Raw genomic sequence first — 12,011 nt, forward strand, 5'->3', positions numbered from 1 at the left:
CCCCCAACTAAAACCCCTCCAACGCATTATCAAGGATCTACAACCTATCCTGAAGGATGACCCATCACTCTCACAAATCTTGGGAGACAGGCCAGTCCTTGCCTACAGACAGCCCCCCAACCTGAAGCAAATACTCACCAGCAACCACATACCACACAACAGAACCACTAACACAGGAAAACAGAACCACTAACACAGAGAAAAGAAAATTGGGTTGGTGTGACACAGAGCGCCCTTGGTATAGGGTCCCCTGTTCTTTGCAAACAGCTCTCACCTCAGGCCTGGTAATCTCAATACACCAACGACATAGGATATTTATTCATCAAGTATAGCGTGTAATGTATCTACAGAACGCTGTGTTGTCACATCCCAGAACATTCAATGGAAAAGCATCAAATACCATGGCAAATGATCAAAACCACTTGGAGGTGAAAAGGAACATCACAGCATGCAGGGGATCACCAGCTAGTTCTGCAACTGACTGAACTTTGTGGGGAAAGCCTAGTTCATTAGAAACAAAAGGAACTATTGGCAAGTGTAGACCCAGGTTCACACTTTAGGATTTTGTTTTGTGTTTCAACCAGTTGTTTCCATCACCTTCTCCATCACCTTCTCTCTTTCCTGGATAAATCTTTATTTTTTCTTAAATAAACCTTTTTTTGTTTTTATGATAAGTGTTCAGAAGTGCTGTGTAGCTTACAGGAGCGGTGGTTAAGGTAACTCTGATAACTGGGGTTCACTACATCTTTGGGTGCAGAGATTCTGGTACTTCTGTGAGTAGCCACACTCAGGGGCTGGATATCACAGGAGAATGAATCAGGGGTTCAGTGATTGGGCTGGAATAAGCCCAGAGGAGAGTGCTTGAGTGAGTGAAGGGCTGGTGGGGCCAGGGAGCTGACACCCAGCTACTACTTACTAGTAAGACTCCCTCTAGCTGTAGGTACGAGGGCGGAAGGGGGTAACAAGGCAACTCTCCATCCCCAAGAAACATCAGAGTGGAGCAGAGAGAAAAAAAAATCTTCTCCTCCCCTCCACCATCTCTCACTGTGTCAAGCACTTTACACAGAGGACACCTGTAAATACACCAAGGAGGTCAAACGTTACTTACTCCAATTTCTGTAGTTTGCAGTTTGGGTGTTTCAGTCCCTCACACAGCAGCCGCACTCTGGCATCGCCCAGTTTATTATCAAAAAGAACTTGTGGCACCTCGGAGACTGAAACCAGTTTATTATGACTCAGGTTGAGCTCTGTCAGGCTCTGGCTGGTGCTGAGAACAGCGGCGAGATCTCTGTAGCTAACACCTGTGAGACGACAACTCCACAATCTGCAGGAGAGAGAAACGCAGAGAAGGGGAATCACAGTGTGAAGGGGGCTCATCACATCTGATCTAACAGGTGGCCCCGCCCAACAGCCCCTCTCCCTGACCAAGCCACATGTGGATTTAGAGGTAAGAAATGAGGGAAGACAAATGAGAAGTTGAGGAGAAAAAGGACCCAAAGTGGGGAGAAGACACATGAAGGGAAAAAAGGTCGCAACTGGTATAAAAAAGGAGAGACACCCAGCAAATGGGGAGTGGTGTTGTGGGTAAGCTTTTGGTAGCTGTGTCAACAGTAGTAGAGTTTATTCGTTGCCTTGGGCGCTGATCAGAGTCCATTCTGGAGGCAGAGATTCTCTTTGGGAATTTGGTGCTGGGCTCCGATCTCTGGAAGAGGAGCCTCTGCTGTGTGACCATCTCAGTCCAAAACAGGTGAATAAACGTAAATGTGACAAGTTTCACTTCGAGTTTATCCAGACTCCCTGTCACCGATTTCTCCTCTGATCTGCAATGTGCTGGACACCTGCCACCACTTGGCTGAGGGTAATGCTGGTGTCAGAACAGGACACTGGTGCTAAAGAAGGTGCAACACTACACACAGACAGTCCCTGCCCTGTCTCAAATGGAGAACTGAGACCCATAAGAGATTGAATGACTTGCCCAAGGTCACACAGAGAGTCTGAGGTTTGATCCAGCAATTTAATTACACAACCATCCTTTCTCTTGCATAGAGCTGTGCTTAGTCTCCTTGTGTTTCTCAGTTCAGAAGGGCCCCCCTATTTTTTAACCAATCAGGTATTGAACATTAGGGCCTGAGCAAATGATGAGGCTTCTCACTGTGAAACCTATTGTGATTTGCTAAAGTGTGTTGGAAAAATTCAAAAAGATCTAACTACTGACTAGACCAGACCCAAGCAAACATTTCAACAGCTGCTGGAAGGGAATAGAAAAATTCAAAATGGGTTCCCTAGAAGGGAGAGAACTCCAGTGTGTGTGAGTGTGGGGACAATGGTTGGGTGGGGGGGAAGGTCAGACTGACTCAGATGTTTTTGAAATGTCATGTGCCATTTCCAGTATTTTACAAATTTGCCATACATTTCAAGGGCCAAATTGTGTTCTATCAAAATTACAAGAATTTTCATTGTTTTCATTATGCACTAGGATGGCTTACAAAAATGGCTACAACTAAAAAAACCAATGTTTAATTTTCACCGAAAGTGGCAGAAATCTTCTAAATATGAGTGATAATGCAATTATGTACTGAAAATTGTACTGGTTTTGAAAGTTTGGGAAATACTTAGGCCCAGGTGATATATTGTATGTATTTTCCCTTACTTTTTTCCTTTGGTTAAAGCAAAAGTCTGTAATCATACAACAATATGAACTTGTACCATGAAATGCAAAAAAAAAAAAAAAAGTCATCATTTGTAGACTGGACTGATTTGAGAACAGTTTTTCTGTCTGCAATTTTTATGAAGATATGAAGACAAGAAGACTCCTAACCCCTATTTATAAAATGTTTTTGTTATTACCTCTTCAGCTCTGTGGCCATGAGGGATAACATGACCTCCTCCTTCTCAGAATTTGGCCACCCTAGCTATTGAGGAGGGAAATGTAACCAGCCAAACTCTTGAGCATGCAGCACTCTGGGCAGTACTTACAAATCCATTGCTTGATGAAGCCGGCCTTACAAGCTACCTCCTGTGCAGCTTAGTGATCATGCAGAGCTCTACGATAATCACTAACTGATCTGCATTGCTTAACATGATCCTTGCACAACTTAACAACCAGTTCCAACTGGCTCACCACGTGGTATCATCTAGTCTCTCACTTCTGAGCAACTTAATCTGCAACTGAAAAACTACATCCAATGTCACCTATCTATTGGCAATAGGCTCACTAATAGTCTCAACGCCACCCAGCTCCCGGGAAGCAGCTAGCATGTTCCCACTCTGGCTCCTACACATAGTGGCTGCAATGAATCTCCACTTGCTACCCCTTGCCCCAGGTGCCGCCCTGCCACTCCAATTGGCTGGGAATTGCAGCCAATGGGAGCTGTGGGGGCAGCACCTGCGGATGGGCAGCGTGGAGAGCCACCTGGCTACGTCTCCATGTAGGAGACGGAAAGGGCATGTGCTGCTGCTTCTGGGAGCTGCTTGATGTAAGCGCCACCCGGAGCCTGACCCCCTGACCCCCTCCTAGGCCCCAACCTCCTGCCCCAGCCCTGATCCCCCTCCCACCCTCCAAAACCCTCGATCCTTGTCTGACGCACCCTCCTGTACCCCAAACTCTTTATGCACAGCCCCACCCCAAGGCCCACACCCTCAGCAGAGCCCTCGCCGCCCCTGCACCCCAATCCCCTGAAACAGCCCTGATCCCCCTCCCACATTCCAAACCCATCAGTCCCAGCCTGGAGCACCCTCCTGCACCCCAAAACCCTCATCCCCAGACTCATCCCAGAGTCTCCACCCACAGCCAGAGCTCTCATCCCCCTGCACCCCTCCCGCACTCTGAACCGCTCAGCCCCAGCCTGGAGCCTCCTCCTGTACCCGAGAGCCCACATCCACAGCCTGAGCCCTCACTGCCTCTCGCATCCCAACCCACTGACTCAGCGTGGAACCCCCTCCTGCACTCTAAACCCCTCATCCCTAGCCCCACCCCAGAGCCTGCACCCAGCCGGACCCCTTAGCCCCTACTACACCCCAGCCCTCTGAGCCAGCCCAGTGAAAATGAGCAAGTGAGTGAGGGTGGGGAGAACAAGCAACGCAGGTGGATGGAGTGAGCGGGGGCATGGCCTCAGAGGAGGGGTGGAGAATGGGCATGGCCTCAGAGCAGCGGGGGCAGGGGGCGGGGGAAGAGCATTCAGTTTTGTGTGAGTAGAAATTTGGCCACCCTAGCTATTGAGGAGGGAAATGTAACCAGCCAAACTCTTGAGTATGTAGCTCTCTGGCAAGTACTTAGGAATGCAGCCGGCCTTACAAGCTACCTCCAGTGCAGTTCAGTGATCATGCAGAGCCAGGGAGTCTGACAGAGCTCTGCTACATTCACTGTCTAACTGATCTGCATTGCTTAACATAAGCCTTGCTCAACACAACAACCAGTTCCAATGGGCTCCCCAACTGGTATCATCCAGTCTCCCACTGCTGAGCAACTTAATCAAGAAGCTACAGAATAACTGCATCCAATGTCACCCGTCCATTGGCAATAGCCAGCTGGGTTTTAGGCGTGGACATAGAATAGAAATGGCACAGCTGAGGCTGAGAGTGCTTCGCTTCCAGCTCTCACATGTTTCATCCTAGGTTTTGTGATGTACTTTGTAGCAGAGCAGCACAAAAATTTCAGCATTTCATCAATTGATCTCTCACGTCGCTGGGGCTAGAGCCACTAGGTTTTTATTCTCTGTATTACAGTGTTGTCTGCAAAGCAACCAGGCACAGGGCGCCATTCTGCTTGGAGTTGTACAGATTAGTAGCTAGTCCCTCCCCTGAAGAGTTTACGATGTAATTAGACAAGACAGACAATGCAGGGGACAGAGATAGAACACACAAGTAGAACAAATGGCACAATTGTTTGTAAGTGTTACTTTGTTTATTATTTTGTTGTGGGGGGACATTTTTTTTTAAAATTCTGGGTGGGGTTTCTTAGGAGGGGATTGGCTTAATAGAAAGACTGGAAAAAGGCTAATGTAGTGCTCATCTTTAAAAAAGGGAAGAAGGAGGATCCTGGGAACTACAGGCCAGTCAGCCTCACCTCAGTCCCTGGAAAAATCATGGAGCAGGTCCTCAAGGAATCAATTCTGAAGCACTTAGAGGAGAGGAAAGTGATCAGGAATAGTCAGCATGGATTCACAAAGGGCAAGTCATGCCTGACTAACGTAATTACCTTCTATGACGAGATAACTGGTTCTGTGGATGAAGGGAAAGCAGTGGACGTGTTGTTCCTTGACTTTAGCAAAGCTTTTGACACGGTCTCCCACAGTATTGTTGCCAGCAAGTTAAAGAAGTATGGGCTGGATGAATGGACTATAAGGTGCATAGAAAGCTGGCTAGATTGTCAGGCTCAACGGGTAGTGATCAATGGCTCCATGTCTAGTTGGCAGCTGGTATCAAGTGGAGTGCCCCAAGGGTCGGTCCTGGGGCTGGTTTTGTTCAATATCTTCATAAATGATCTGGAGGATGGTGTGGATTGCACCCTCAGCAAGTTTGCAGATGAAACTAAACTGGGAGGAGAGGTAGATACGCTGGAGGGTAGGGATAGGATACAGAGGGATCTAGACAAATTGGAGGATTGGGACAAAAGAAATCTGATGAGGTTCAACAAGGACAAGTGCAGACTCCTGCACGTAGGACGAAAGAATCCCATGCACTACTACAGACTAGGGACCGAATGGCTCGGCAGCAGTTCTGCAGAAAAGGACCTAGGGGTTACAGTGGACGAGAAGCTGGATATGAGTCAACAGTGTGCCCTTGTTGCCAAGAAGGCCAATGGCATTTTGGGATGTATAAGTAGGGGCATTGCCAGCAGATCGAGGGACGTGATCGTTCCCCTCTGTTCGACACTGGTGAGGCCTCATCTGGAGTATTGTGTCCAGTTTTGGGCCCCACACTGGAACACATGAGTTATGAGGAGAGGCTGAGGGAACTGGGGATGTTTAGTCTGCAGAAGAGAAGAATGAGGGGGGGATTTGATAGCTGCTTTCAACTACCTGAAAGGGGGTTCCAAAGGGGATGGCTCTAGACTGTTCTCAGTGGTAGCAGATGACAGAACAAGGAGTAATGGTCTCAAGTTGCAGTGGGGGAGATTTAGGTTGGATATTAGGAACAACTTTTTCACTAGGAGGGTGGTGAAACACTGGAATGCGTTACCTAGGGAGGTGGTGGAATCTCCTTCCTTAGAAGTTTTTAAGTTCAGGCTTGACAAAGCCCTGGCTGGGATGATTTAATTGGGGATCGGTCCTGCTTTGAGCAGGGGGTTGGACTAGATGACCTCCTGAGGTCCCTTCCAACACTGATATTCTATGAAAGTAAGAAGAAAAGAAAGGGGACAAAGAAGGGAGGGAGAGAAGGAATGAGGGGTGTATTATGGGCATTAGAGTTAATTTGTTTCTGCAGATTTGTTTTTCTTTAGCCAAAGAAACAAAAAGAGGAGGGCCATAATATTGGCTAAACACATGCCCTATCAGATTAAAGACCAATTGAAGGAAAGGGAGGAACCGTTTATTTTCTCAAAGGGCACAACAGCTGGGTTATGAATAACAGTGGGCTCAGTGGACATTTAAATGTGGACAGACTGATGATTTGTCTGCCAGACATAAAGGAAAGAAACATTTTAACACATTTTTGAAAATTGTCTGGGCTCAGAAATCCCCAAGCCTGCCTTTGCAGCCACTGCAGTGCTCAAGGATCTCTGTCTCTCAGGGCTTCTTCTCAGGGTCAAGCTCCCCACTGCTACTCTCATCTTCTGATCACTTTCTCATGGCTTACCTCCCCTACTGGCTATAACACACACAGACACAGCTGCCATCAGACAAATCTCCTACCCCCTGCATTTGCAACCAGACTTCAGAAAAAGTGCTCAGGCTGCATGGATAAGCTTCTCATCTGCCTTTCCATGTGGCCTGTTGTTTCAAGAGGTGGTTGCTATTGTTTCTGCTATCGCTATACAAAAGGATATTTAATTGGTCCTCCTATTTAGCCTGAATGAAGGCTGGTTGGCAGACCCATCAGCTTTAACCTGTCCTGTGACTGAGGGCAGGCATTAACATCTTCCAGCGTAACAAGATACATAACATAACAACATTCCACCAGTGTTCTAATAGTGTTTCAAGTTCACTGAGAGACAATTATGATTTAAATCTTATGATGCCTTTTTGTAGGGAAGTTATTACGCTTCCCCATGTATGGAAGGTTTTCTTAGAAGGTCAAAAGTGTGTAGATGAAAGAAAATGATATTTCATGGACCAGCAGTGCACAGCAATCCTAAACTGCTCTTCCATGGCCACAGAAGGATTCTCTCTGTACAGAAGTCTCTGATGGCACCTCTACCCAATACTGCTTCCTTCACCATGCCCCTATCCCCACATGCCAGCAAAGGGACAGTGGCCAGGGGGATGGGGTGTAGCTGGAGCATCCCTAAACTCTGGCACTCTCCAGCTTCTGTGGGCCAAAAACTATGATTAAAGGACAAGCATATGGAGGTTCTCTTGACCAAACCATGTTGTATCTGGTGGTGAACAGTGAGAACCAGGGAGCCAATAACTGGTAAAATGGGCCTAAAATTGTGGAAGACTCTCTGGAAAAGGTCCTAATTTGATAGCTCAATGACCAGAGTGTTCGGCTTCCAGTCAGAGTTGGTGAAACAAGATCCACTCAGGCAAATATTTTATAATGTAAGCTAAAAAATCCCCCTTCGCACAGACTTAAATCTTTGTTTTTAGTCTTGACTCCAAAGTGGTAACCTAAACTAGCCAACCACCCTGCAGAAATAAGCCTCTGGTCACGTTCTGCTTTTGCCTCAAACTTGACATTGCAAGTAAGTAGGGTGGAGAAAAATCAGTAGTTTATAAAAAAAAAGTTTTCCTTAAGTCGGCTTTCATTTAAATCCGAGTAGTATAAAAATTAAATAGGTTTATATTTAAAAAGAAAAATATATTTAAAACTAAATTTGAAATGAAGACATCCTATGTTAAGGCCTAAATTTACTATAATCTACACACATTATTTACATTAAATTAAAAAACAAGATCAAAGCAGTATGTTTGATGCTGACGTTTTAACAGAAAGTGAAACCACTGAACTGGTGTAAGTCACTGGCTAAGCATCTGGAAACCCTGGAAACGCTGGCTCTAGCTGAGGCTTGGCTTCAGGCTCTGCCATAGGGAGCCTCCCAGCCCTAAGAACTGCAATTTGAGCAGGGCTTCAGCTCCTGACTGCAACAGAGCTGGGAGCCTTGAAGTTTTGGCTTCTGAGTTCTAAGTCTCCTGGCTGAGTCGTTGCCCCCAGGGCTTCTAGCGGACTGATGGGTACCTGGGAGCCTAAAAGACCTGGGAGCCCTGGCTGAGCTGGGAGACATGGCGCTTGGTTGCCCAGACTTAATTTCTTTTACAGATTTTGAAACAAAATGTTTTGATTATTTAAAAAACGGTTCTTTCATTTTTTTTTTCATTCCAGGGGAAAAATTCAAAATTTTTACTTTTCATTCCGAAAATGGAATTTTTTTTCCAAAATGTCTGCAAAATGGAAACTCTGACTTTCAACCTGGTCTACGTTTTACTTTTGTGGTCTGCCTCAGAGAGTTCAAGGAGCGAATTACTGTTACAAAACACTGATACCCTAACACAGCAGAAAAGGACTAGGCGAGCCAGTGAGACATAGAATATCAGGGTTGGAAGGGACCGCAGGAGGTCATCTAGTCCAACCCCCTGCTCAAAGCAGGACCAATCCCCAGACAGATTTTTATCCCAGTTCCCTAAATGGCCCCCTCAAGGACTGAACTCACAACCCTGGGTTTAGCAGACCAATGCTCAAACGACTGAAGAGAATGTCAAGAGTGACAACGTGTAGCTGGCAGTCTGATGATATCAGTGTCCATCGGTCTCTGCTGAGGCTGCTTCTCTGTCTGCTCCTACTGGCTGGGAGTCATCTCTGGTCCTGGGCTTGGTTCTGGAGTTTCATGGAGGTTTAAGACCATGGCATTAAATTGGCAACAGAAGCTGACTGGCAGCCAATGGAGGGACTGGAGCAGTGAGCTCATGTGGTCATAGTGGTATAAAGCACAAAAGAGGTGGAGAGTTCTCTTCTATCAGCTGGAACATATGCAGTGTTAGACTGAGTGTTAGGTGCAGTGAATTACAGTGATCCGGTCTGGAGCGGAGAAGTCGATTGAACTATTTGGCTAAGTTCTTGTCTTGGCAGAAAGTGTGAAGTTTCTGAGCAAACTGGTGATTCCTATTCAAACTCTGTCACAGGTCGTACCTCTAGATCACCCGTTGGTGAATTCTAGTCCTGGGTGACATATTCAATGCTTTCTAACTTGTCAATAACCATGCTGTGCTATCTTGGGTGCATATTTTTGAAGCACAACTTGTGTATGAGGTGAACATGCTGTAACATTAATTGCTTCCCAGAAGGAGTGTATGTATGCCTCCTTTTCATATTGTCTGCTTTGTCCCTTATTAATAAATTAAGCTAAGCTGGGTTATTTGGTCTCTTAAATACATTTAATATTGAACCACAAGTGTTGCGAAGCAATTGGCTAGACCTCAGTGAATATTGTTAGACTGACACAAGTCACTATGCCTGTGGGGGAGATAAGTACTACATTCAGATGGTAGCCGTTCCTTCTTTAAGCAACAATGACTCATGCAAGCGCCTCTCTCTGATGCTCCACAAACTCAGTTGGTTTCCCATTCCCTGCCAGACTGAATTCAAAGTCCTCGTACTAATTGCAAAGGCCCTGGATAGGGTATGATCTAACGTGTACGCTAGAGAACTCCACATTCCAGCTTGCATCAGTGTGACTGAACTGGAAGCTGCAATGATGCAGTGCATCCACACTAGCCATTTTATCTTGGCTGCATACAATGAACTATGTTCACTGCGAGTGAACTCTCTAAATGCTACAGGGCCCGGGGGTTGTTGCACCAACCCTGCATTTCCTTGCACTGCTTCCTAGAGCAGGTGCATAATGTCTACGACTTATAGTGTCTGTCTGCACATAGTCGCTCTTTTCAGTTTGCTGCATTGCCTCCTTTAAATAGTTTGGTCCTACACAAGGCTCTGCATATGTGTTGTGAGAAGCAACACCCTGCACTTGCAGATGCCATGACAGAGGGTCAGCAGCTCCTACTGCCTCTCCCCCCACCCCAACACAGGTGCTGAGCCTGAAGGCCCAGAGTGGATCATGAACAGCACCAGCAGCTTTGGGTGCTCAGGGTGGTGAGGAGCTGGATTTTTTTTCTTTAAATTTATTTCTTCATTCATGTTTGTTAGGTTTTTAGACAGAGTTTACTTGTTTGTTTAAATTTTGTTATTTTTTCAAATGTTTTGTTTGTTTAGTAGCTAAACTCAGTTCCTCTCTATCCTGTTTTCCTATAGGAGCTAGCGATATGAGTGCTCTGGGCCCAAAGGAAGAATATCCTTGGGGGTCCTCCACACAGCCCAGAGTATGCTCACCAGAGTTCTTCCCCACCTGCTATAGTGGAGTCCCTTGGGGCTGAAAGGATGGGAGCAATCAATGGGTGATGGACAACCATGGAAAAGAGGATTTAGTTGGGGTGGGGGAGTCCAGAGGGTAGGTTTCATCCGGATGTTAATTTGTTAACTAATTACCCTGTTCTGTTTTCTCTTTAGCACATCTCAGGAGAGTGGAAATTGTTGTGAATGCTGTCAGCAGGCAGTGATTATGCATTGTGGGGTGTCTGTGTTTATGCACATAAATCAGGGGTTACTCAGCACGGCCATGGTGTAGCATTTTATGTTTTTGCACAAGAATTCCCAATGCACCAAACAATGTTATTTAAGTTGAGACATGTTTAAAGTTTGAACGTTATAACATTGTATTTTTCAATCATTGTGTCTTTGTAAATCACAGAGGTGGGTGTTTGAGGCCAGGCCTAGCAGAGACCACTGAGTCTCCCCTCAGCTGCTGTTGGGCTGGCATATGAGTGGCACAGCTTGCTGAAAAACAGAAACAATTCTCTTCGGAATATTTTGCTTAATACGTCATCCGTTTTTTAATTAAAATTATGAATTTTTGTAATTAACTCCAGTGAGCGGCTTGGCAGGTGACAGAATGAGCTTCATAGAGTTTAAGGCCACAAGAGACCATTAGCTCACCTAGTCTGGCCTCCTGCACATCACAGGCTGTTACATTTCCATTAAAGTCCCCTGTGTTGAGCCCAGAGATTCTGAGTTATCAAAGGGCTCGTGGAAGGATGGGCAGGGGCAATGTGGAACTGCACTGGGAGAAGACTCATTGCACGACTGCAGCTGCTTTGCCAGTGCTTCTGCTAGAACAGAGCAGAGGGACGTGGTGGTAAAAATATGTGACTGAATTTCCTCTGAGCAGGTTAAGCACCAGAGGTGATGGGATCCCTGTGCACGGCTGTGCGCACGTTTGTCTGTGGCTGGGCAGTGTTACAGGCATGGTATGGAGTAGTGCTGTTGTTGCCAACGCCAACAGCCTGTAGCAGAGCCTCACAGGAACAGTCCCCCTGGAGATGCCCAGGTTCACACTCCAGGGCATTGGAGCAGAGTGTTCTCAACAGCTAGAACTCGGCTGTAGAAGGCCTTCTGAGAGGGCATCAGACTGAGCCCTGGCCTGGCCATGGTCAGAGCAAAATGCAAGATCACCTCATTGCTAAAGCCCTTGCCAGGAACAACACCAGGGTCAGCATGAGATGGAGATGGTGTAATAAAAGGAAAGATAAAGAATAAGAGAAAAGCTGTTCTTTGCAAACAGCTCTCACTTCAGACTTGACAAACTCAATACACCAAAGACGTCTTATAGGCTATTTATTCGACAAGTATAACATGTAACGTATCTACAGAACCCTGTGTTGTCTACCCTTGCCACATCCCAGAACATTCAATGGAAAAGCATCAAAGACCATGGGAAATTATCAAAACCACTTGGAGATGAAAAGGAACATCACAGCAGGCAGGGGATCACCTGAAACGCTGCTGATGCCAGGGAG

The 12,011-nt window shown here is 46.2% G+C and overlaps 1 protein-coding gene across 2 annotated transcripts in view; it reads right to left on the reverse strand.

Annotated features, from left to right (window-relative positions):
• The window catches only part of LOC140912510 (NACHT, LRR and PYD domains-containing protein 12-like), a 181,199-nt gene that overhangs the window by 58,293 nt on the left and 110,895 nt on the right, over positions 1-12,011 (reverse strand). For both annotated transcript variants that reach the window (XM_073346997.1, XM_073346998.1), the window contains exon 7: positions 1,109-1,324. In XM_073346997.1, the coding sequence (XP_073203098.1) occupies positions 1,109-1,324 (216 nt within the window). The remainder of the gene's footprint in view (positions 1-1,108; positions 1,325-12,011) is intronic.

The sequence above is a fragment of the Lepidochelys kempii genome, chromosome 6 (assembly GCF_965140265.1).
Source record: "Lepidochelys kempii isolate rLepKem1 chromosome 6, rLepKem1.hap2, whole genome shotgun sequence".
NCBI classification, from domain to species: domain Eukaryota; kingdom Metazoa; phylum Chordata; order Testudines; family Cheloniidae; genus Lepidochelys; species Lepidochelys kempii.